This window comes from Chironomus tepperi, unplaced genomic scaffold (genome assembly GCF_022539635.2).
Source record: "Chironomus tepperi strain 1889 unplaced genomic scaffold, CSIRO-AGI_Ctep_v1 contig_244, whole genome shotgun sequence".
NCBI classification, from domain to species: domain Eukaryota; kingdom Metazoa; phylum Arthropoda; class Insecta; order Diptera; family Chironomidae; genus Chironomus; species Chironomus tepperi.
In genome coordinates, this window is record NW_027226366.1 from 340,833 (window position 1) to 367,999 (window position 27,167).

The 27,167-nt window shown below is 31.9% G+C and overlaps 3 protein-coding genes across 5 annotated transcripts in view; 1 reads left to right on the forward strand and 2 right to left on the reverse strand.

Annotated features, from left to right (window-relative positions):
• Nucleotides 1–3,225: 3,225 nt before the first annotated feature.
• LOC139091405 (3'-5' RNA helicase YTHDC2-like) lies at nt 3,226–7,545 on the reverse strand. The gene is made up of 3 exons (XM_070641481.1): nt 7,260–7,545; nt 6,861–7,197; nt 3,226–6,799 (listed from the first exon to the last, which is right to left on the reverse strand). The coding sequence occupies exons 1-3, from the start codon at nt 7,468–7,470 to the stop codon at nt 3,307–3,309; spliced, it is 4,041 nt and encodes a 1,346-aa protein (XP_070497582.1). The 5' UTR covers nt 7,471–7,545; the 3' UTR covers nt 3,226–3,306.
• A 262-nt stretch (nt 7,546–7,807) lies between these two features.
• Nucleotides 7,808–17,811, forward strand: Fancd2. Its single transcript, XM_070641268.1, has 5 exons — nt 7,808–8,305; nt 8,364–9,243; nt 9,303–9,378; nt 9,482–12,591; nt 17,423–17,811. The coding sequence occupies exons 1-5, from the start codon at nt 8,005–8,007 to the stop codon at nt 17,466–17,468; spliced, it is 4,413 nt and encodes a 1,470-aa protein (XP_070497369.1). The 5' UTR covers nt 7,808–8,004; the 3' UTR covers nt 17,469–17,811.
• Lmpt (four and a half LIM domains protein limpet) overlaps nt 12,851–27,167 on the reverse strand; it is a 77,361-nt gene continuing 63,044 nt past the window's right edge. For all 3 annotated transcript variants that reach the window (XM_070641272.1, XM_070641271.1, XM_070641269.1), the window contains 3 exons: nt 17,641–17,810; nt 16,839–17,025; nt 12,851–16,766 (listed from right to left, as the gene is read on the reverse strand). In XM_070641272.1, the coding sequence (XP_070497373.1) occupies nt 16,600–16,766; nt 16,839–17,025; nt 17,641–17,810 (524 nt within the window). In that variant the 3' untranslated portion in view covers nt 12,851–16,599. The remainder of the gene's footprint in view (nt 16,767–16,838; nt 17,026–17,640; nt 17,811–27,167) is intronic.

Sequence of the window (27,167 nt, forward strand, 5' to 3'; positions counted from 1 at the left end):
CAAATTTAACCAAAATCAATAAATTTGTTCTAAATCTAATTCAATGTGAATATAAAAATTCTACTTCTCTTTTCATTTCCGCTAAATATTTACAGTGAATTTGCATCAGAGTCAGAAATCTCATTACTAAATGAATTTCCTCCAAAAAACGGAATAAGAATTAAAATAACTTCATTGTTCATATTTTAAATAAATGCAGCGGCTAAATCAACAAGAGGAGCATTTTTATGTATCTCGTAAGCAAATAATCTCCTAAAAAATGAGATTCTGTTTTTTCAATTGTGAATTTTTCAATTTTCATTGACACAACCTCAAAAAGGAAAAAAAGAGACAGGAGGAGAGGGAATGAGCATAATAAAACCTACAAAAATTATGTTTATTGAACGAAGAATAATCTCAACAAACGGAATAGAACATGCAAACAGATGTGTCGAGACAAATTGCATGAGAAAAGAATAAAATTATGCATGCAATTGAAAGGAACTAAAAGCTTTTTTATATATTTTTTTTGCTGTGTGCGAGACAGAAAAGGAACAGAAATTGGCATTTGACGAAAACGATTTTTTTATGCACTCGACTCGACCACTTGTGTAGATGAGTATTATCAGTGCATTTAAGGAACGGATTTGACATTTGATTTGGGTTCTTGGCTGCGTCTGAATTGTTCTGGATATGCTGATATTATCAATTCTAGCTTTTGTCTATTCATTCCTACTTAAACAAAAACTATTCCAAATTCGACCTTAAACATAAATCAAATTCAAATTTACTTGTAAAAGGTATAAATTAAAGAGTAAATCAAAGAAGCGGGAATGTAAAATTGGTGAGCATGCATTGGATGCAGAAGATAGAATCAGAATTAATAGTGTTAGCAATGCTCTACAATTGAATATGATTAATAGCTGCACAAATGTTAAAGTTAATTTATTTTTGGAGATATAGTTGATATGTATTGGGATAATTTTTTAGTACCTCCAAAAATCCCAAAAATATTTATCCCGGCCAATGGGATAATTTTTTAGTACCCCAAAAATCCAAAAATCACGAATCCCAGCAACTTTAAATGACTATCGATCAAAACCTGCTAAGCCTTTATTCGATTAAAATTTTCAATTTCAATTTTTTCCTTCCCTCTTTCGTGAGTCTGTTCGACAGTCAAAAACAAAACCACTTTGATGTTTTTTTTTCAATCCTCAATTTAATTAAAAATGCTTTCATCGTAGCTGTTATAACACATACTTAACTGAGTTGAACGACTCGTAATGTCTACTATGTATGGAATATTTAAAATGATGTGCTAAATATACGGGTATGAATATAATGTAAGAGGTGATGGTAATGCTGATTGTAAATGCTGCCTTTTTGATGATCCTTTGGTGTATGCAGAGCTAGAGTTCACAGTTTAACTCAATTATCCATATCACAAACTCAAACAGTTTTCATTGAAAAAAATTTCCATTCAGTCAGTCTTGTGAATGGATGTAATAGAATAATCAGGGTGAAGTTGAGGTGGATGATGATACTTTTTAGAATAATATTGAAGTTTAACCTATAAAATATCATATTTATTACTGACAGGACAGCTCATCAAAAATTAGATGCAATTTAAAGCTTGATCGTCATACTTAAAGTTCTATGGACTTGCATAAAAAATTTAATTAAAGTTAATGCATTGCATTTTGCAGAACTAAAGAATGGAGACTCTGCATGCTCATTTAATGAATTCTCAGTAAATATAAAACTGCTTCCACACAATTTCATAAATGACTAATGAGATGAGATGAAAATGTCGCTAAATGTTCCATATGTCAATGTTTGCTGCATTTGTCAATCAATAAGAAGCCCGAGGAATTCATGATATGTTGTGTCAATATAATTAATATGCTAAATTTGGCCGTAGATTTCCTTGAGCTATTAAGATGCAGAGGCATGTTGACAAATATCCACTCAAAAGCTAACAGAACTGCTTCAAACTCCTCATTAATCATTAAAGAGTAAGTATTGACAAACTTTAGACTATATACGAATACCAACGTCATATTTTCTGCATAATTAATTATGATTACACAATTATTTCTATTAAATTATCTCATCCAGTGTCCAAAATACCGCTTTTTTCCTGCATATCCAAACGAAATTTCCAAATGAGAAAATTAAAATTTTATAAATCAAATTATTTTTTATCAGCTTATTTCCATCATTTTTGTTCATACACTTTGTGGATATTTGGTATTTATATAGATGCGGGAAATATAAAAAATACATACATGACATGAGTGTCTGTGTAAATAACAAAATTAAATAATTTATAATATTAATCAAAGTTGGAATGAATTTTAAATGGTAATTAATATTATTGCAAATTTAATCGAGTTGATGTTGTTCATCCTCGACCAACTTACCGCCATAATTGACACAAATTTGTAGGAAAATTTATTGGTTTGGTGGATTTATGTGCGCATTTTTAGGTTGGATTTTGATTATTCAATGAAAGTTGCTGTACATGGAAGTCTATGGACACAAATGCATGCTGCAGCAATGCAATTGGAATATTATAATGGATTTTTCAGGAAGCAGCCAATGCCCGAACTACGGATGCATGTCTATGGACGAAATGAACATTTTCCATCCTTTATAAATCAAATGAAACTACAAACAGACATGAAATACAGCACAAAATAAATAATTTGAGGTATATTGACCCTCTACTTTATAAATGCTTCCACTCCTTTTAATTAGCAGATTCGTCAAAAAGTCTATTATCTCATTCCTCATTTGTCTCACTCGTACATCAATCAAAATCTCATTTATCATTTGTCAAATTTATTAGAAAACTTTGGGATACGTCCATAATTAGAATATTTTTCCAAAATATTATTCATAATCATTTTATCTGCTGCTTATGCATTCATTGGTGATGCGTAAATCAAAACTCATATCTGACAGTGTATTTGTTTATCCTTTTTTGTCATACAAAACATTAAATTTATGATCGAATGAGTGAGTTATCAGATAATTAAAAAAATTTGTGCTGCATTTTTAGCGTGATGTGTCCAAATTTTGTGGTTTGGAGTTTAGGGGAGAAGTAACTGCCGAAATAAATTCAAAATTAAAGCTTTTAGAAAAGCTTTGATAAAAAATGAGATTTTCCGCCTTCCTTTAGCAATTTGCTTACTTCTAAGGTACTTCCTGCATATAATATACATATAGAGATTAAATCCACAGTTTACTGTCCAAAAATTCACAGTTGTTGCATAAATTTATTTAGTTTTGTCAGTAAAATAAAACACTTTTCATCTACTAATATCAATCGGACTGAAAGAACTGAATCAATGAGCTTCCGGATGTCGGATCTAATTCATGGAATTGAAAAGACTGCTGAGAAAGTGGATTGGCAATATCTTGGGCGAATTTAGTTGAGCCTAGACCATTCAATGGCAAATAATGTGCACATTGGAAGTGAAACATCAGAGGCTTGTTGTCATCAATTTTTGAGACTGTTCCAAATCCTAAGAAGTGCTTTGTGGTAGTTGAAAACAGAATTATATGAACAAGATTCCCAGAATGTGCTAAATTCTTGATTTTATGGAACTGCCATATCTTAAGCTTGAGTTCGTCAATATCAATCACAGTATTAGCCGTCATACTGCCTAACAACTTTAGATTATTCATTTTCAGGATGAAGTATTTAAGTCGTTGTGCATTGTTGTTCCTTCTATTCCCATTCCATGATTGGTTTTGATTCTGATGTGACCTTGAATTGGACGGTTGATTTCTGTCATTTGAGCTGTATCCACCACGTTTATTGTCTCTCTGATCTTGTTGTCTCCAGTGTTGTTGGTCATTATAGGATTGATTCCTTTGAGGCTGAGAGTAAGACTGCATTGAATTGTGAGAGTTTCCTTGCTGCCAGTTCTGTTGCTGATTCCTGTTTTGATAATTTCCTGATCTTGATGAATTAGACTTTCTATTGTCATATCCACGATTGTTTTGGTTGCGATTTTGAGCATTGTATGTAGTTGGAATCTCAATATTCTCAATTACGTTTAAATCCATGTTCGAAGTTCTACTGTCTTCACTAGCGAGAATACTTGCTACAACATCAACTAAGTCATTCTCAACTCTTGAATGCTTAAACTGCTTTTCAGTTAAGAATCTAGCAATTAAATTATTCAATCTATGTCTGAATGCTAGAATAGTAGGTGAATCATGTTGTGATACGAAGAATTTAAGGAAATTGTCAACTTTGACTGTTGAGAAGTCATTAAAATTATCTGGTTCATCGTCATCAGTGTCGTCGTCGTCATCGTCCTCCCAGTCATCGTCATCATTTTCCACTATTTCCTTTTTATCTTCCTTGAGATCCAGTCCAGCCATTAAACACATCGGAAGATTGCTAAGTAATGTGTTGCATTTAAGCATGCTTACTCTTCCAACTCGATTCTTTTCCTCAAAGACTGTCCAGTCATAAGGAATATTTTTTATAGTCTGCCTAAATCCTTCTTTCTTAACATACATTATGCTGCTCATGTGGAACGTCAATTTATTGTCAATTTCTGTGTACATTTGTCCTTTCTTTCTTTCCACTCGAGCTATGAATGGATATAGACCAGCTGCAACAATTGATTTTATAAGCGGCCAGTTATTGGAATTCTTATTCATATCATGAGAGTTATCCTTAAGTAATCCACTTGAATGTAGATAGTTGAGTATCTGATTTCGAATGCCACGGACTTGCTCAACATGATAACTACTAATGAAGTGTTCCTCACAAAATCTCTTTTCATTTTGGCGAGTGTTTTTTAGATGCAGGAAGTGATTGAAGATCTTAATCATAAGGAAATGATCACTGTAGGATTCATAAGCTACAGCTCGTTTCCATTTTTCACATTTATAACGATCAGCTGGATTAATTGGGAGTGTGAAGACTTGATCGCCCATAGTTAAGATGCTTGTCAAGCTTAGAATTGGATTCACACATTTGAATATTATGGCATAGATCAACATTTTTCCATATTTTGCTTCAAGAGGCATTCCAACTAAATGAGAACCTAGTTGTGTTAAATTCTCTTCTTTATCCAAAGCTCCCATTTTCTGCAAATATTTGACACTCTGCCTGATATTAGCAATCGACGGTGCTGCTATGCATCTTTGAAGAAAATCTTCAATCTTACTATTGCCCTCAATCAGCAACTTACTTTGAAGACAAACTTCAGTCAATGAAGTTCTTAGCAATTCAGGGATGGTAACATCCAGCATGGAAGTGAAACGATCACGCGAATAAATTCTATAGACAATACCATCTCTCAAACGACCAGCTCTTCCACGTCTTTGATTTGCTGACGCCTTACTGATCCACTGGACGCGTAAAGATGATGAATGAGAAATGCAATCATAAGACTTCTGCTTCTCACGGCCACTGTCAATAACGTAGATGACATCATCAATAGTTATAGAACTTTCAGCGATATTTGTGGATAAAATGATTTTTCGTCTGCCATGTGGCGTAGGCTTGAAGACATTCTTTTGATCATCAGTTTTCATACTTGAATGAAGCATGAAAAGTGAGAAATCATGTGTAATTGTCTCATTAATAAGCCTTGACAATTGAAGAATATCGTCAAATCCGGGTAGAAAGATTAAAATTGCTCCATTCTTATCAGTTGCCGTATGGATTTTCTGTACAAGCTGCACAATCAAGTTATGATCTATTGACTCTTCAACAACAAAATTATTTTGTTTAGTTTTTAGAACCGAGTCTTGATAGATATTCAGCAGTGCTTTATTGTAAACCTCATCATTTGAAAGACTGTATGGTTTTGGTCCATTTTCATTACTTCTGAGTACTTGAAGGATTCTCGATTCATCACCACATATTTTCTCGGCAAAATCTATGCAGTTCATTTCATATCCACAAACTTCAACTTTGAGTTTGGGATCAGCATTGATTTTTAAAAGTTTTTCAATCATTTCCACCCATTGTCGTCCAATAGCAATCATCAATGCTGTCATTTTTGTTTGACTATGACGGTAATTTACTGGTACACCTTCGTTCATAACGAGATATAGGAATTCATCAAAATAACTTTCTGGATTATCATGAGTTCCCATATTATTAAGCAATTCATCAATATAGGCTTTTAAATCGTCATCAAAAGTGTCTGCATCTAAATCTGCATTTTCATTTGTTGATTCATTAATAAAAGCACTGGTTGATGCTTGAATGAGCTGACCAGATTGATACCTTTCATTCAATTCTTGAACTTTCGGATTATTAAAGTTTACAATTTTCAATACATCTTCCAAATAATATTCATCAACATTATATTGCTTTGTATGAATTGAAATTTCTTCACTTTTACCGAAATAGTTATGGAATACAGCAGTATCCATTGTAGCAGACATGACAATTAGTTTCAAGTTGGGATTCACATGAAAGTGTTCTTTAATGGATGTAAGAAGGAAATCATTTTCTTTAGCTCGTTCATGAGCCTCATCTATTAAGATATGTGTTACATTTTTAAATAGCCTTTCAGGCATTCTACCCATTAAATATCGTAAAAATACTCCCGGAGTCAAAAATATACAATTGGTATTTGCTGAAATTTGTGAATCTAATCTTATTTGATAGCCTACACTAGTTCCTAACGTAACACCACGTTCATAGCAGACTCTTTCAGCACTAGCAATAGCTGAAATTCTTCTTGGCTGTGTACAAAGTATCCTACACGGTTCATTTCTGTATGACGCAGTTTCCATGATGTACTGTGGAATTTGTGTTGTTTTACCAGATCCAGTACTATAATTCAAGGACAAATTTGTATAAATCAGTTATTAATAGAGCATTAATGACATCTTACCTTCCCTGTATCAGAATTATTCTATTCTTATCTATAGTTTGCATTATTCTGTCTTTGTACTCATGAATTGATAAGTTTTTACGTATTTGCAATATCCTCCCATCAGGCTGATTAAGCTTTGGAGGAACAATCGGAGAACAAGTGAGAGCAAAAGGCAGAAAATTGTTTGTATCCACTTTTGCCGCCATTTCACTTGTGATTTCAGATGGCACTTGATATGTACTTAAATATTCATTTATCATTGTCTTGACCTCTGGACGGAGTGCCATATTGACACTTTTATGAACAAAGTTCTCATCTTCAATAAGTTTAAATAATGAAAGTTTCCTCTCAGATCCTGCAAAAAAAAATTAAGTTTTAATGGGTTGTTTAATCAAAGTAATTCGTTTTCCCACTTACCAAATCCATGTGATTTTGTTTTCAAGCTGTATTTAGGTGCTAGATTATGAACAAATGCTCTTTCGACGTTAGTTAAGATTGATGGGAACTGAAAGGTCGTTTCATTTGAATGAACAAATTTTTCAATCATTTTCTCAGCTTTTATTCGGAATTCTGCATCAATTAGAACAGTGTCCCTATCCTTTTTCTTTGGACGTCTTACGTGTGCCATTATTAGTTATGAGCTAGCTCTAGATATATTTATTTCACGAAAAATTGTAATAATAAATATTTTTCTTCTTTTCGGTTTGTTTACAAAAAAAGTTTTAATTTTTACCCGATTTGAATAAATTTTGACAGTTTGATGGCTGAAAAGTATTAAACCCGATTTATTGAGAAACTTTCGGCCGTATCATGAAATCTATTAATATTTATGCTGTACAATTATCTGATAAAATTATTAAGAATTGAGTGAGGAAAAGCATTAGTATTTTGTTTCTATTCACAACGGTTTTCAAAAATTCAAAAATCTTAGAAGGCTAAATTTAGTTAAGCGGGAAAATAAAATTAAGAAAAGATTTTTTTAGATTTTAATTAATTTAACTGAATAACAGCTATAATTAACAATTTAATTCACAAACATATTATTGAATTTCCAAAATTCTACCTGAATACATCAAAAAATAATCCAACAGGTGTCAATTTAAATCTAAATTCATATCAAAACAAAAATACGCGCAAAAAGTATTAATTACAGTACACAATAATGTATCGCAGGAGAATAGAAAAGAAATTCCTGACAGCATCAACAAGCTCAAACGCTAGCCGATCAATTCCAGTTCCTGTATATCAATCACAACAAAAGTCACAGAATGTTATTGATGAGAAAGAAAATGACGAGGAAGTCATTCAGTCATCACAACAAAATGAAGATGAAAGCAGAACACAGTCACGATTCAAATCACAGCGAGCTATTTTGGTTCAAGCTACTCAACAAGAGTTAAGGAAAGGAAAGGGGTATTTGGAAGTTACTTTATACAACTGCCGAATGGAGTTCACAGAAATGGGTAAGCAACATCAAATCCTAATATTGCGAAATTCCGTTAATAATTTTAACGCTTACAGGATGTGAGCTAATTGACGGGAAAGACGATCCTTTATCATTCACAAGACGTTTTCGAACATTTATGTCATCCAAAAAAGATTCAGCACAGACCAAAGATGAATATTTGAGGGAATTTAAGAAGGATTTTGTATTGACTGACGATGTCAAGAAGGAGAAGTGCATCCATTTGATGAGAGGAATATTCATCAAGGATGGAGAACAAAAATATCAGACACAAACAACACTTATTATGTGCTTATTAGCTATTGATTGTTTCAAAAATGAACTTCCGAAAATTCTCGTCCAACGACTTAAAGAATATGTCATACAGAAAGGCGATGAGGCAGACAAAATCATAATTGGATTGGTTTTGATGCAGTTTAAGTTCTCAGAGCAGTTTCTTGATGACGAGACTTATGATTTTATGTTTGACGAATTATTTGAGATTTTAGGTCATTGCAAAAAGTTTGAAAGTCGTGATGTGATTGTTCAACATTTCCGTGAATTAAGCTTGCCAAAACAGGAAGAAGCTGCTCGAAGACTTTATATCATGTACGACACAAACAAGACGGAATTACTCAAATTTATTGATACATTTTGTGACATGACACTTGATGCTTCTATAGCTGAACAGATTTTTATTGTGATCCAGCAATACATTGAGAAGGAATGTTCTGTTAAGCACTATCCTGCAATGCTTAAGTATTCGCAGTTCTATGCATCATCAAATATTGAAATCGTCGATATGTTGCGTGATCGAATCAAATGGGAATCGTGCACAAAGGATATTATTGACGAGATGTTTAAGCTGATTGACAAGTCTATCAAGAGAGATAACTCAAAATTGATCGAGTCATGGCTGACTGTAATTTCAGAAATTCGTAATAATGATGAATTAAGGTAAAATTCTTTGTATTATTACATTTTACTTAATTAATTTAATATTGTGTCATTTACAGGCTCATCGATTTCATGATACTTATCAGCATTGCCGATACAAACACAGAATCTCATCAGAGAAATGTCAAGAAAATTGTAAGTTCAATTAAAACCGTTATTTTTGAATTTGAACTTGACTAAGTTCAAAATAATAACCGGTATTTTTCAAATATATTTTAACCGTTATAATTCTTCACAGCTTTTGGACCAAATTTCAAAAGGAATATTTCCTGAAAACTATCTCAAGAAGTCATTCAAAACATTCTCTAAGGTAATCATTGAAAACTCACAGACATTACTGGAAATGCTTGATGGCTTACAGAAGACTCGTGAGAATCAACAAATGTACAATTTCCTTGCAACTTGTTACAAACTCATCTTTAGATACTCGAATGAAGTCAAACCAATCATAGGATCACTCGTGAATTTCTTGTGTGAAAAGAAAGCAGCACTTCCGTTTTCATCAGCTTCAGAATTCAAAATTACGATTCTCAATATATTTAATGATATAAAGAATGACAAAGTGACTTCAGCAGCTTCCTTGCTGATAAATTACAAGTTGCTATTGCGTGTTCTGGATCTTTGGAAGACAGAATTAACATTTAATGAACATCGTCTATATGTTGAATTTTTGTGTTCCTTGGTTTACAAGACAGACTATTCCAAAAGTTTCAAAAGTGTTCAGCTAGCCAGTTTAAATGAAAGTAAGGATGCCCTTCGCGATCACTTGAATATGCTGGTTGTAAAGCATATAAATAATCCAGATGAAAGAATTAAGCAGCTTGGAATTATTGGAGCTGTAAAGATTGTCAGTGCCTTAGTTGTTGACACTTTATGTGATTCTGAATTTACAGAGAATCAAACCATAAACATTCATGACATTCCAAGAGGACCTGTAAAGGATGCAGCAGATCTTGTAGATTTAATGATGTCTGCTGCAAATGATGATCAAGAAATTCTATCAATGCTATTCGATGAACTTTCATTTGAATTTAGACCGACACCAAATGAGTCGGTGATCAATCAAATGTTTTTAGGCTGGCTCGGAACCATCGCATTGACTAAATTAGAGGATTTAGTAACAATCTCTATTCAGTCACAACTTCCTGAATATGATGGAATTATATTGGACAATAAATTTGAAATTATCGATGAACAATATGAAAAATCGGAACTAGCAATTAAGCTTGGAGTTCTTGTATTTGAAAAGTCGAAGGACATCATCATAGTTCCATCGCTATTCAAGCTAACAAGATGCATAAATCTTCAACGTTTTGGAAATGTCGATTTTATGGCTGGTCTAGTGTCTATGCCACTTTCATTGCCTGAAAAATTCGGAACTGAAGATGACTTTTTAGTTGATGATCATGAAACTGCTAAGCTGCAATTAGATCTGTACTTCCACACATGCAATTGGCTACGTGAAATTATTGGTGGATTTTTACAGTCATCCGATGACATTTTCATTAAGCAGGTGATGAAGAAGAGGCTTAAGCAATTAATTCAGATTGAGAAGCACCTGGACAGCTTACTACAAAAAGCACCTCCAAATTATCTTCCACCGTTCCTGAACTTCCTTCAAAATGAGCACAAAAAGAAAATGTTTGAAGGATTGTCCAAAATTAAGGAAAAGAAGCCATCAACAAAGCCACCGCCAGCAAAGAAAGGCAAAAAGAAGAATGAGACACTTGAGCATGACGTTGAGGCACAAGAAACAGCTAAGAATGTTAATTTGATTAAGTCAAATAAGTTCTGTCGTGAAATGGACAATGATGTAGCTTTACTGCTTAATGAGGACTTTAAACTTTCAATGTCCCAAAGTGATGACACCGAATTTACATTAACTGAATTAATTTACTTACTCGAGGATGTATACGATAAATTCATGTCCATTTTTAAAGCACACAAAGTCGACGCGAAAGGATTTTCGGATGAAATAAAGAACATCCGTGACATAAAGTCACACATTATGCCATATTTGGTTCGTATTTTTCGCAATATTAATAAGGAAATTGAGAATGTGAGCAGTAATTCAATGGAAAGTGATGACGATGAAGCTGCATTGTTTACAGACGAAGGAATTTTGATTAAGAAGTCATTCCACATGATATTGAAAATATTTGATATTCTTTTCTCGAGTAAGAAGCTTAAATTGGACGACAATTCTGATGTGTTGATGGATATGCTTAAACAATTGATTGAAAACAGCACAAGCCATTTTAGATCACAAGAGTTATTGTGTGCTGCAATTATTGAACAATATATGGAATATGAAAAGAATGCAAAAGACATTGGCGGTGCTGTTGCATTAATTGACTTTATGACTACAATTAATTCATTCAAAAAGGACAAAATGAATTCAGCGAAAATTTGTGAACTGTCCGAGAAAGTGTTGAGGACAAGATGGAAGAATTCGAATCGACAATTGGAACATGGAAGTGCATTGAACTTGTGCATTGAGAAATTATTGAAAATTTATGTCAAAAAGGCAACAAATTTGGAATCGATTGAGAAACTCGTTGAGGATATTGAGGAAATAACAAATAAGAATGAGCTTGTCGCAAATAAAGTCTTTCCGTGCATCACAAAAGCTAATTTAATTTACATGCTAAGAATCTATATCCAAAGATATTCAGAGATTATAAATTCAACAAAAAGTGCCAACATGACATTCCAGTTTTGGAAGACATGCACAGTATTAGAAGAGAAATTTTTATCAATTGTTAAGTGGATCAAGTCAATGGTTGCATTTAATTTGTTCCTTAAAAATTTTATTGTTTACTTAAAGAAATTGAATTCTGATGGAATGAATATTTTAAATGAAACAGCACGAAAAGATACTCAACGGTTCGTTCAACTTGTTAAAGACATCCAGAAGATTAGAAGAAATGCGCATGGCGTAGCCTGTGAATTAAAGCATCGAAAGAATAACAGCGTATCTGCAATTTTACCAACAGCTCGACAACAATTTGAGACATTTTATCATGCAGCAGGTAAAATTGCAAAGCAGGCAAACATCACGAACGATCATTTGTCTGTTGGGACGTTAAGGAACTTTGATATTGACGGTGAGGATATTTTCTCACAAAATACGACAGCAGTTAATACACAAAGTGCATCAGTTATGGAACAAAGTGATAATGAGGAAGAAGAAGAAGGTCAGAAAAGTGATGATGATGGTGATGTGACACCTGATTTATCTGGCATGGAAAGCAGCGATGTGGATAGTGATAATGATAAGGGAAATAAGAGTAAGAAGAAGAGCAAGAAGGATATGGAAAGTTCAATGCGGTCAAGAAGTACAATTTTGTAAGGATGAGTATTAAATTAGGAATTATAATTAAGGTATATGTTTTGAATAAATCAGTTTTTAAACGGTTTTATTTTCAAATTTTTTGCATTTAAAGCCGTTATTTTTCAAATAATTTTTAGCCGTTATTTTTCAAATAATTTTTTACCGTTATTTTTTCAAATTATTTTCAGTCGTTAATTTTTCGAATAATTTTTTAATCATCCTTTACTTTCCTAAGTATATCCTGAAATCAAAGTAATTAAGAACAACACAGTATTTCTTCTATAATTCAATGAAATTTTTTCTTTCATTTATTTTAATTCTTCTTTTTTGAAAAATAAATTTGCTATGATTAATGCTGTCCAAAGACAAAGAGTGAAATGTATAGATAAATTTTTTGTTTATGCTTAGTTATTATTTCTTTAGAACATCATCTGCTTATTTGTTTGTGAGTTAATTAATGTGTATTGTGAAGATTAGGAATCTAAAACATAAAAGGCCACAATCTCATGACAGAATTTTTATTATTTTTTTCACACATTTTTTTGTTAATTTTTATACTGTTTTAGTTAATTCTTTTATATTTTCATCTTAAATTAATTAACTTCATTTTTTTTTTGTATTCTCACTTTTATTTCGAAGATTTGATTGCAAAGCACTTATGGGAAGCTTTATTTTTGTATGATTTAAATTTTATCTCTCACATGAATTAAGAACATTAACATAAGCATACATATCTTTAATTTATAATTCTAATGAAGCTGCCATTTTATGTTTCTAAACACAAAGTATCAAAAATTTACAGTTCCTTTGTCATTTTTTATTGTTAATCTCTGAAAAAACACAAAACTTTTTCTTATTTTTCACATATCTGGGGTGAGCATTTTGGGGTCGAGGGGATACTTGAGAAAATTTTGTAATTTTTAGGTTATGATTTTATTTTTTTGAGGTTAAGTTGCTCAAACATGATTATTGAGCTCCTTTCCCTATTCTAGCTTTCGCAAGAACCCAATTTAGTCTCCATAAATTGTTCCCTACTCTTTCCCGCTTCTCCTCCCCCAAAATGACCCACACATAATTTTAAACACCGCTAAAAATTGACGAGAATGCCATAATTAACCAAATTTTTACTACCTATCTATACACTTTTATTTTTGAGCCAATCATTTCTTATCTATATGACATTCCAACGTCAATTACAGACTAACAAAACAATCATGAATGGCTTCTTTTTTGAGGTTAATCTCAGAGCTCGAAGCTAATTCGGATTTTGTATGTATCAAGCTCAGGTTGACTTAAGTCGACTTAAGTTGACTCTGTTGCTTCAAATCCTACCAATTCCCATATCAATCCCACCGTCTTCCTCAAAAACAGAAGCCATCGGTAATAGAACTAAACAGATCCAAACACATTTCATCGATTCAGAGTACATTACAGATATTTATCATCATTTTGTCTCATCATTCAATTTATATTAAATTTTAAAAGGCAACTTCAGTGAATATAGGCCGTTGAACTAAATCATTTTCTTCTTGTAGTTTTACAAAATGAACTATAATTATTAATTCACATGATACATCCACTCCTCTAATAAGAAACATAAGATTCATATACAAATATTTCTCAATCATTAATTTAATTAAGTCATTTAACACAATAAGTTGTAAAAAAATTAATCACGCGAAGACAAAAAAAAAATTTTTTTTATTTACAAAACATCAACAACCAGTAAGAGATATTTGAATTTGGGGAAATAAGGGGATACTATGTGGAGAATATAAGTTAAATGCCATAATTATGAGTTAATTAAAGAACAATTTTCATCTTCTGATTGTTTTTCTGCTTGTTTTTGGGGAGCTTTTATTTATGATGTTGAACAAAATTGGATCTAGTTTCATAAATTTGATGTTTCGAGTTCAAAAATTGAGCTGTTAGTTCAAAATTGAACCTTATGCTCTAAAATTCAATATGAAAATCAAAATTTGATCTTAAAGCTCTTCTAGTTCAAAAATTGAAGCTCAAGGTCTAAATTTGAATTTTAAGTTCAAAAATTTACCCTCAAAACATAGAAATTGATCTCAAAATTTGAACTTTAGATTCAATAATTTTCAGAGTTCAAAAATTTTGAATTTAAAGTTTAATAAATCAAAAATCAATTAACCGTTGAAAATTTAATAAATTTTATTTCATTCTAAATCATTTTTAGATGTCATAAATAAAAGAACCCCATCATTATCATTATCATTTTTCATAGTTTTGACTACAAATTCACTCCTACATTTCTTTCTTTATTTTAGTCTATTTCTAAATTTTTTTAATTTTATTATTAAGTTAGTTATTTTTAATATATTCTCAATTTATGTATAATTTAATTTTTTTTTATAACTTGATTAACATGGAAATGAATGATCCCGTGGTCGCATATTATCATTTAATTGATGTATTTTCTTGCTCACATTATCGCCTTTAATGGCGATAAATACTATTAAGATGTATAACAATAAAATTGAAAATTACTCAATTTGCATATTATTAACATTTAAAAGATTTGTTTTTAATGGTCTTGAATAATTTATTGACTCACGGAAAGATATCATCACTTTATCCTTTTATTGATCGAGTTTCTCTTTCTTTTGTTTTTATTAAATTTTTTCTTTAATTTGCATTATTATCGTTATTGATTTGTGTATATAAGTTGGCAATATTTGTATGCATTCTCATGTTTGTTGGCAATTGCATGAATGTTTGTCAACTAAATTAGAGACTGTTATTTATAAATCGAACAGTTGATACTATTTGGCACCCAAAGAAAATCTCTCAAGGTCATTTTTGTTTATTTATATAAATCTTTTCTCAAGGTTACTTTAAGTGACGTCATGTGAATTTGTAATAAATAAACTCAATTGCTCCCTTATTCTGGTTTTAAAGACATATTCTCCAGAGATTGAATTTAACTTGAAGGCAAATGAATTGTATGTGAGTTATTTCGTAAATATAGTCAATATAGTTTAATTAAAACTATTTTTTTCGTGCATTTATTAATGTTTATTCATCGGAGTTCAAAAACAAACTGAACATTTCGCATGAAAAGGGGTGTTCAACTAAATGCAGTAAATAATATTCAAATTTCAAATGAACGTTATAACAGGTCACATCAGGTTTTTTAAAGCAAATTGTAATAATTGCAATTTATTTAAATTCTATGATGTTGTTCTTGTCAAATGTATGTCGTTTGCTTTGTTTTGTCATAGTCAGCTTTAATTTGGAACTGAAAAATATGTCAATTCAAGGTCGTAAACAGGAGTTTACTTAGTTTGTCTTACTAAGCAATTCTAGAATACTAGAATACTAAAATTGGACTTGATCTAAAACATATTCAGCTCAAGTGTTGTAGCCCCTAAGTCCTTCCTACATATTAATATAAATAAAGGAGAAGTATATCAATGTAATATTATGCAACAATGTATCAGTAAGTAAGTCACAAGGATAATCAGGTGATTGGAATATAGAGTTGATTGATAATCAATTCTATTTAGTGTGTTCAAAGCTATGCAGTACCCTGCATGAGAATTCATACAAATATTGTTTCAAAAATTTGATTCAAATCATATTTATTAATAACTTGGTATCTCATTCACATTAAACAAAGAAAAAGAAAAAAATTAGAGTTAATATATAGATTTCCAAAAAATAGTAGAAATTTTTCATATTTTTTTATTATTATTTTTTTTCATAAATTTTTCTTAACGATTATTATCGCATTAATATTTTTTTAAAACTTTTTTTTTTTATTAATTTTTTTTATTTTCTTCTCTTTTACAAATAATGATGATGAAAATTTGTTTCTTAACTTTTATTTTGATTTACGCACATTATTATCATTATCATGTGTATTTGATAAATAAATGAATTCAAGCGTAATTCCTTTTTTTCAATATTTTCTTTATAACTTTTTGTTACTGTAAATATAGCAGTATTGTGTTAATTGCTGTTGCTTGTTTATTTATAGCTTTACAATTTTTCTTTTAGGAAGCCATAAGCTTAGCTTTGGCGCAATCGGGACAGATAATGTCATCTTCCTCGTCCGTAATGAATCCACGTCCCACGAGCGATGTCTTACATGAACCGCAAGTAAAGCAATCATTATGCCAGTGACGATCCTCAAATGAAATGAATTTTGTTCCACCGATGCCTAAAAGGCACATGTAAAAGAAAGAAAAGAATTACAGATGGGAATTTAAAAGAATGGAAAATTCAAGCTTACCAGTAATAGGCTTGGTGCAAGCTGTACAGCGCTTGGCAAATAAATCACCGAAGCAATCAGCACAATATGGTTTTTCGTCGCGACTTGTAAAGCGTTGTCCAGCCAATGGAGTCTCGCAATGAGTACAGACGAAGCATTCTCTATGGAATGGGTCGTTTTTGTAAGTAACACCGCCAGTTGTAATGACCTGTAAGAACGAGGAGGAAATGGTAAGTAATTTTATTAGCGAACGGTTGTTAAATTGGGTTGCTGTGAAGATGAAGATGTGTGGATGTGGAATTTGGCGCATTTGAAGTCATTTTTATTATAACGGCTAGAAATTATTTGAAATGTAACGGTTTTGTAGAATTCGAATTCTTGTTTTTAAATTTGATTACATTTTGGCGGGAAATAATTTTTGTGACTTTCGGGAAGTAAACAAGTATTAAATTTAATTAATTAAAGCCCGATATGAAGGCTAGAGTGTTTGGTAATAAGAAAGGCTATTGTGTTGTTATTGCTGTGTAGAAAATTCAGTTTTAAAAAGTAAATTTCGCAATAAAAGTAGTGAACTTTTATAATTTCATGGATTGGACATCTTTAAGGCGCCATAATGGAACTACGTGCATCTCATCCAAGAAAGTAAGTTAATTACTACTCGGTCAATACAAAATTTGTCTATCAAAGATTATTGACTTTCTATAAAATGCCATAGAAAGTCTGCATCCAAAAACCTCCACTTTACATCCAACATCCAACTCACAGCAGCACTTAGCATAGCAAATAATAAATAAAAATAATTAATGGGACGAATCGACATTACCTTTTTGCATTTTATGCAACGAGTAGCAAACTTGTCTTCATAGCATCCAGCACAATAAATATCTTGCTCGCGAGGAATGAATGATTTCGTTCCAATTGGCGTCTTACAGACGTTACAGCAGAAACATTTCTCATGCCATTGGCGTGTCTTGTATTCCATTTTTTTCGTGCCTGTAAATATATTAAAGTACAATTTTCTATTATTAAATTGATTCAACATCCCTGATGAAATTTTAAGGCTTCTTCTTCTCATCCCTAGATGGAACTAACCCACCGTAAGGAATAAAAAATTTCGGTATAGTAAATTTCCAATTTTAATGATTTTGCCCTTCGGAAATGAAATGAAATGCGATAAATTTTAATGTTGTTCCTTTCATTCTGTTCGCTTTGGTGCTGAACATAATCACGCAATCCAAAAATAAAAATCAACTCGATGAGGGAGTCTAGGATCTAAATTAAGAAAAGAAAGTCGTAAAACGAGAGCTTTTTTTCGAGTTCTTCCTACTTTATTCATGCTTAAATAAGAATATGCATAAAGTTTTATGGACAATAAATGTGCGAATGTGGTTTGAAATCATTTCAAGAGATTTGCGGGTTTCTTGACATACTTCATGCCATTTCTTCTTAATGTCATAAATGAAATTCCTTCTCATAGACATTTTCTCACATATGTAGATGCTCACATACGCATGTCATACAAGGAAATTAATCAAAAAAGCTTTGCTTTTTTTTGTTAAAATAGTTTTTGTAAATGAGAAATTTTTATTGGAAATAATGTATTAAAGTAATCATGAATGGAACCGCTTTTACTGTAATTTATTACTGTTTTTTTGTGTTCCATTCAATGGGGTCAATATTCTTTCTATTCAGTTGACGATAAAATTGTTATTACCCGAAATATATTTGCTGTACAATTGTTGTGGATAATTTTGTGACTTTTTGTGGATTTAAGCGAATTTTTTTGCAATGTTTGCTGAAGGTTGAATTAATATCCCGGGCAACACAGCCTGTTAGCTGCGGCATCGGTATGCCGCTAGGGAACCTGTCAAGGGTAAGGTTCGATATTGCCCTGACGACACTGAGACACCTGATTTTGACTAATTTTTACTGTCACAGCTGAAAAAGCGAGTATCCGTAGTGTGCTGTTTGGGTATGTGACAGATTACAATGGATATCCGTGTTTCAGCATTTGAAATGCACAGATATATTCAGCCTAACAGAAAACTTACTACTTAATCAACTAGTTTATGCAATCATCAACCTTATCTACTAAATAACTTAAAATCTAACACAAAAATCCATTAAAAATCAGCCATAAAAATTTAGATTTTTTCACAAAATCCATGAAGCTGTCAGCTTACGCGTTTCAATAACATTTATAAATTTAAGTTTTAAGATAAGCTTATGAATCTACATATTCATTAGAGTTCGCAATAGAAAATGATCAAATATAGAAAATTACTTAAGTAAATGATGTTTACAAGATTTACTGCTAATATTTACGAATGGCTTTGGATGGTTTAATGCATTTACAGTAGAAATTGCTCATGTTAACTTGTTCATGGTGTTTATTAGCATACAGGAAGTGATTTTAACGATGTGCCAGGAGATAAGGAGTGGGATTTGTTGATATTAAGAATACGGTTACTGGATGTTTGGAGATTTTCATGAAATAAGACTGAAGACAGGATATGATGTCAATCTTTTGGTAATAACAGTACCCGAATTGCATTGGGAAGAGCCTGTTGATAGAGATAGTGTAGCATTTGGTATTGGTGATTGATAAAGAAAGCCAGAGATTGATCCAGCGCCAGAGATCACAGCTGATTTGCACAACCAGCAAACTAAATAAATTAGTGACTTTTTGAATATTTTTCCAAGCCATTTCCACCTGGACAAGCTCAAAATACCCAGAAATCAGCAAAAAATGACACTTCATTCCCACAGTCACGTAACTTATGACTCAATATCCAGTAAATTTCCAAAAACCACAATCATTTTTAAAACTGATTCGTACGACAAAATCCCATTTTAAATGTAATCGATATTCAGCACTGTTGATAAGCAGCATATGAAGTAATTATTCATGAGTATGCAGATATGAAGGCATAGATTAATAATAAAGTATCATATTTAATTCATTCATTTTATCGCATAAAACACTTCGAATTTCAATAAAGGCATTTATCCTCCATACTCAATTACAGGCAATAATATTTCCTCTAAAATTACCGCTTCCATATGTTGGCCTTCTTATCCAACATGCTAACTTAAAATTAGATTCAATTCATATTATCGTTCGTGCCTGAATACAAATATAAGTTCTCCAGGCACACACAAAAAAAGCGCGAAAATCCAATAGTCGTTGTTGTTGTTGTGTCGATAAATTTAAAGGCATTGCGATGAAAAGCTTCCCCTCATTCATTTCCAATTTTCATCGCTCTTACTTGAAAAGAAAAGAAAATTCCTTTTATTGCTTCTTGCCATTTCCATTATTATCAAAAACTCATTTTCTGTTCCGTTTGGAAGTCATTCGTCGACAACAACAAGCCACAAAGGCTTGGAAGTAAATTCTCGACCTTGACATTGATGGTTTTTTTCTGTTTATTTCCATTTTTATTTGATTGTCATGAATATTAAGGAACTGAATGATATTTTAGTCAAATTTTCTATGTAAAGGAAATGTCAACACTTGATAGTTTTGTGTATAAAATTTAAGTTGAGTCTGTTTTAGGTATCATGTGAAAGTTATGGAAAAAAATCTGATTTTATAGGCAATTTCACTTGATGTCTTATTACTATTTTGAGTCATAAAACGATATGATATTGCCCAGATATTGCTGACAGTCGAGAGAATGAAGGACACAATGGGAGATAGGAATTTTTTAAATTGAAGAACTTTTGAGACTTTTTTTTGGGCCACAATTGAGCATCAAGGATGTCGCGAATGATAATTTAGTGAGCTTCTAGACACATTATTAAGTGTTGAGGATTCAGGTCAAAATAATTGAATTTGTTGAGTTCTAATGAGAAATGCTGCTGTTTTTTGGTATGGAACATGTCAACGCGCACCAATCGAGTTATTAGGACCCAATGTTGTAGTCTTCAGGTCTCAAAGTACTGGATTACTGGACAACAGAGTTACTTCCTCTAAAAACCAAACTAATCTTTAAATCCAAAACAACTTAAAGACATCCACAGAACAAGCAATTCTCATGAAGTAACTACGTCATTCCTCCACCCAGAACATTCACATAACAATCAAACTTGTTGTTTTCCTAATAAACTGAACAAAAATATTAAGATCCAAAAATGAAAACAATCAAATTATTGAGATCAGCAAGAAACTATTTCAATTCCTCATAACCCAAAAATCGACAGAATGAATAAATATATTTTTTGGTACTCAACAATTTCTTTGTTTTTTCAAAGCATACTGAATACTTAAAAACCGGCACAATCTCAACATGCTATGGCAATAAAAAGCACGCATAAAAGACGTATGTGGGTGGTTAATCGACTCGATTAACAGAATTTTTTTAAAAAATGTGTTCTTTGGATGTGACTTTGTGATGATTTCACATAATTTTTTTAGTTGCTGCTGACTTGATTCTTGTGATGAAAATAAATGTTTTGCACACGCAACGAAAGGTGAGGAAAAAATAGATGAGAAACATTTGTGTGTTTTTTGTGCACGGAACTACAGTCGAGAGGAATTTTATTCAATTTTTTTTATATATTTATAGACCATTTGGGAATTGATTCCACGAATATTTTCATATTCAATTTGCAGATGATTTCCCGATGGTGCAATTTTGCTTGATTTTCGACTTAAAGACTGTCAGGTATGAATTGATTTGACTTTGTGAGCTTTAAATCTGGCTTATTGCGTAGATTGAAGACAGTATTGCATTTAAGAATCAAAATTGGCAAGGAATAGCCAGCTACAGGCTTCATGGACCACAATTGATCTGTTTGACAAGCAAAGTAACTAAATCTTGAGGAATTACAATCCAATCCATCAACAAAAGTATCTTCATTGGCCCAATTTACATTCTCAAGTGGCTATACATTTGACCATCTGCATCAAGCTATTGATGTCAGTTCCCATTCATATAAAATGACTAATTTTATACTTTTAAGAATTGGAACCCCGCTAACATCAATAAAATCTATAAAAGTGTGCTTATTGCTCGTGTGCATGCAGAATAACTTTAATATTGAGGTAGGTGTATTGGAACTGCGTCAATTGATTTTTATTATTCACGGAAATTCTTCTCATTTTGATGAGCGGGATGTGACACATTATACACGCGATTAGTAAATTATTTGTGTACGGGCCAGTCGGGTCTCATAAAATTGTTGAATTTGTTTCCATTTGAGTGACATTTGTTTAAATGTCAACGAGCTTAACTTAAAACCCGACATGAAGCTATTGTTAAAATTTTTTTTTTCACAACTCCACACTTGACCTTTTCCATTCACATGATATCAGCCTACGGCACGTTTATTAATAAATCATCGACAATATTTTTCCTGTTCTCGACTCCTTCATGTCTATCTATATTTCTTTATCATTGCTAGCCAATTAAATGACAAAGATACTTTTTTAACTTTTTTTTTTTGCTACATCCACAAGGATTTACTTCATGTCATTATTATTATTATCTGATGGCGAAATGGTCCAAACAGAAGTGCGTGGGTGCGAATTATATTGCACCTTCTACTTTACCCTACACTATGACCGAGACGAGGATTAAAATTAACTTTCAATGTACTTATTAATCAATAAATCAATTTGACACATTCGTTCATTAATTGGTTACTAGTCAATTATTGTTGAATGAGCATTTTTTTTTGTGCATGATTATATTTGGAAGTTGAATGGGATTGTTGGAAATTGTGTAAGAAGTGAAATTTCAGCAACAAGTTGGAGGCTGATGTACTCATGCATTGAGGATTTTGGATTGAATTAATGACTAATAAATTGCTCATAGACTTCAGAACTGTACATTTTTGACCTTGAAGAACTTGAAATATTCCCAGAAAGACAATTGGTTGTTGAAAGAATGTCAACTACATGAGTCAATCAGATACTAGGCTGCAAGAGTCAGCGATCGAGTCAGATGGAAAGCTTTTTGTTATAACTTCTTGAATTAAGTGTGTAACCTGAGCAGCAAAAGTCGAAATCAGCCATCAAGAGGCCGTCATTGCAACATAGCGTCGACGTATTGCTGTCCTAGCGAACACTTTGTGCTGTTCGGCCAAGATAATCAGTCAAGTAGATTCCAACTCAATATGCTAATGCCTAATCCACCTGCTAGCTTTCACCATATACGCTAAATGCAATAAATTTAAAGTTCCTCTAAACATTCATCAACAAAGCTTTTTACAGTCAATTCCATTTTATTAAACGACATAATCAAGCTGTTAATTCTACCTTAATTGATGAAAATAGTGCAATTATTAAGCCATAACTGCCATTATTAATCACTATTATGACTTCAGAATAATAGTAATAAGAAACGTTAATCTACAAACATAAATCCATTCAAATTGCAAGTATCAAGTATCATGTTACAAAGCGAAGACATAAAATATTTAATTACAGATGATGATAAATGTCTTGAAAGTTGATCTCGCGTGTGTGTGTGGGACTGAGCGACATATAGACAATCGATACGGAGTGCTTGCCTCCACGTTACAAACGAAAAATAGGAACTGTTTAAGGTATCATAAACAATACAAAATAATAATGTGAATATAATACGAAAATGTGATGATCATTCAGAAGTCCAATTCATTTAAAATGATTGTTAATTTGAAAATAATATATTTAAATGAGATTTTAATTAAAATGCTAATTTTGGATTTACTGCTGCTAATATTTTTAATTTTTTTTTTCATCCCGCGCTACTTTTGTGCTTGCTCGAACAATTTTTTTGGTGAATGCATAAATAAATGTCTAGGGAGATGACTTCGCGGACGAGATGACCTTAAGACACCGAAATAAATGAAATTTTTTAAATTTGCTTATGCTTACAATGCAGATAAAGAAAAAATTTTGAAATGCCATTGGCACTGGACTGTCTGTGACAATTGCAGAGATGTAAATAACATTTATAATTTAGCGAAATGCTATAAATGGACTTATTTATCAGCAATATACAGCATCAGACAGTAATACAGTTGAACATCAATTGAATATCAATAGTCCATAAATGGATGCGTCGAATAGCTGTTTTATTTATTTATGTTTTTTTATCTCGAAATTGCTCACGAAAAAAAAAATTAATTTTTTATTTTGAACATCTGAATGGAAACAATAAGTCGTTGTTTTATGGCTGATATCATTGTAATAAAAAATCGTAAAAGCTTCTTATTAAATTTTTTTACTAGTCAATAAAAAAGGAAGTTAAAGAATCTGCAGTGTTATGAATGGAGCGATTTTGGAAGCAGTTGTAGTGACAGTTGTTCATGAATTTTGTGATGACTAAGATGCTGACGAGAGTTTTAAGTATGACTGATAGTCAAAATTAAACTGTAGTCTTACTCAATTAGTGACAGTGTTCATATATCGATTGGTAAGCTAGCTAGTAGTCATAGGTTTGATTCTTACCGAATCCATGTTAAGCTGACTAATTCAGACCAACAGTGAATCAGATATAAACTGGTGCTCCAAGCAGGCAAACAGAATGCTCTCAGAAGCTTGCTCTACTTTTGAGAGCACGATCAATGTATGCTAGGGACTATCAGAACAAGTATTCCAATTAGACCTACACAGTATGAAATCAGACATTGACTGGCTAATATACTTGCCAATTTACTAGTTTTAACGTATTTTCTAATCAATTTTGACATCAATCTTATATCCAGATCTATGTGGATTAAGGATATTGCTGAATGGAAGTCATTTACATAGCCAGAAGGCACTTGATGGTTGTAGAAGACTGCGATACGCCTTCATCAAGAGATCAAACTCAGAGACTCTCATTCAGACACCAAAAGCAATCTTTAATCAAATAGACAATACATATGCCCAAGTTCATTAATCTGAATCGGAATGACTTTCAATTTAGACACTTAAATGACAAAACGAAACTGATTCTCTATCGCCATCAATTATAATAACAACAAAGTGCTAAAAAAACCCTCTCATAAAAATGAAAGGCTATATCGATATTACATCATTGAATCTAGTCTATTAAAGCACAAAATTTATATTCATGACAAAAAAATATAAATCTTTAGAAGCTTGAAATCATATTTCATCTCATTTTGCGGTTTCTCTTCGGGATTTTATTTGTATAAATATTGTGTATTATTATTTCTTTATTCAATAATGAAAAAAGAGAAGAAAAACCTTAAAAAAATATATAAAGTTCGATAAATAAAAGAGAGATGATGTCACCAGTCGACCACTTGAATATATCTTATTTCAATTTGTTTACCTCCTTTTTTCTTGGATTTTGTGGCTGGCGAACAACACAAAAAAATAATGTTTTTCAACTTTCGAGACAAAGTGGACCATTGAAGTGGGCTTTTGGCATGGAGTGTGTGGTAAGCTGTTTGGATTTTATTTTAGGTTGAATGGCTTATGTGTAAATATTTAAAGAAATATAATTTTTTTAAGCATGTTGAAATAGAATTTCATGGAATTTTAGATAAATATATCTTGGAGTTGGAATACTGCTGATTGATACAGGCTTAAAATAAATGAAATTTACAAAGGAATTGTTATTGAAAGTCATATATTAGGTTTTTAGGTATTTTAAGTTTAAAATGTGATATCATGTGTTACTAGCTTATCGGTTTAAGGCCTTGAGGGCCATAAAGCTATTTCATCAAATCTAGTGTTGTCCAAGCTGAGTGCTGCGACTTAAGACTCAACGACAAGATTCAAGACCCTTGCAATCGCTTGTCATTAAATTCTTGGACCCCTCCGTATAAACATATATACAGTTCTTAAGAGAGTTTAGGTCTACAGCCTAAAATGAGTTCTAGCAAGGAGTATGATTCAAGCGACACAATACGGCAGACCGGTCTGAGCCAAAGTGTCGTTAAGACCATATCACGTCCAGTCGTTAATACAGCTATTTAGCGATGTTCAAACGAACAGGTTGCTCTGTTCAAACGACTGCCCCACAAGACATTTTTTGCACACTGCTTACTCAGCCCACATCCCAAAATAAATCAGCGAGCTTACTTAAATACATTCCATTAATCTTAAAAAGCCAGATGCGCTTCTACACCCTCTCAACATCTTTTTATAAATAGATCAAACTTATGCAAACCAGCTTATTCATTCAATGAAATAATTCCACGTGTGTGGATCTCTGTAAACACACAATTTTTCAGTGCGGTAAAGTAGCATTCAGCGGTTATAAATTAACAGATTCTGTTTTTGAGAAAAATTGTATATTTTTTCAACAATGACCTTCCGATCTGCATATAAAAATATCAATCAAATTTATAAACAATGCAGTAAGCGCAGAGTGAATGAATCATACGATGATATGGAGTAAAGTATCCACACATCATGATGATCAATAAATTTTTGTTATTCCGCTCATGTTATTTTGTATCGCATGAATAAGAAGAAGATGAAAACAAGCATTACATACAGCACAACACAACACAACATCATCATAATCTCGAATAACAGACAAGTCCTTTTAAGGGGCTTGTCATGTTTGATTTAAGTTAATTCATCAAAATCGACAATATTAGACTATTGATTGATTGCGCTTAATATGTTTATGGATTCAAATGACTTGGATGAGGAGACAACACAAAATAAATTTATTGCTAATGTGCTTGTCACAAGCATTGCAATTAACAAAGTGAAGTAGGTTTTCAAGACATTCTTACTGCTGTTGCTCTCGAGAGTATGTACAATCAGGTGTTCATGTGTGGGAATATTTTATTCAAGAATTTTTTAAAGAAGAAAGTAGGAATATGATAATTTTTTGTGTGAATAATTTAGAATAAAGCTGCATGTTCGATGCTTGTTATGAGAGGTGTCGATTAGGAAGTTAAAATACACTGAACAAGAACAAAAACGATTTAAAAGTTCAAGACGATGACATCAGTGACAAAAACTAATTAGCTGATTTGCATAAATTCTTTCGTTCTTATTTCTAATTCCAATAAATATTATAACCCATGGTTTGGTCATTTCTGATAAAAATCAATCTTTTGACCGTTATAAATTTGAATTTTTTCTTGAAGCCAACTTCAAGTCAGTTAAATTTTGATTGTTTACATTATAAATTCTTCAAATAATTTATTAGTAATTGAACAGTTTAAAAGTATTAAGCATGTATTATAATACATCCATCGCATCAATAAGAGTTATCACTGCTGTATTCCACTGGAATCTCAAGTATATTCACTGGAAAAACTTTCAAATTCAAAAAAATTCCAATCAAGCCAAAAGTTTTTAATCATAGATGGCCATAGAATGATCTAACGTATGTATAAAGCACGATAAAGAAACTAACTTTGTATAATCAAACTAATCGCTTT

Excerpts from the sequence above, each read along its gene's own strand:
- Fancd2 (XM_070641268.1), top strand. The coding sequence starts at position 8,005 with ATGTATCGCAGGAGAATAGAAAAGAAATTCCTGACAGCATCAACAAGC. Across the intron at positions 9,379-9,481 it reads AGAGAAATGTCAAGAAAATT|CTTTTGGACCAAATTTCAAA; the intron begins GTAAGTTCAATT and ends AATTCTTCACAG. Across the intron at positions 12,592-17,422 it reads CGGTCAAGAAGTACAATTTT|GCGCCATAATGGAACTACGT; the intron begins GTAAGGATGAGT and ends GACATCTTTAAG.
- LOC139091405 (XM_070641481.1), bottom strand. The coding sequence starts at position 7,470 with ATGGCACACGTAAGACGTCCAAAGAAAAAGGATAGGGACACTGTTCTA. Across the intron at positions 7,198-7,259 it reads AACAAAATCACATGGATTTG|GATCTGAGAGGAAACTTTCA; the intron begins GTAAGTGGGAAA and ends TTTTTTTTGCAG. Across the intron at positions 6,800-6,860 it reads ATAATTCTGATACAGGGAAG|TACTGGATCTGGTAAAACAA; the intron begins GTAAGATGTCAT and ends CTTGAATTATAG.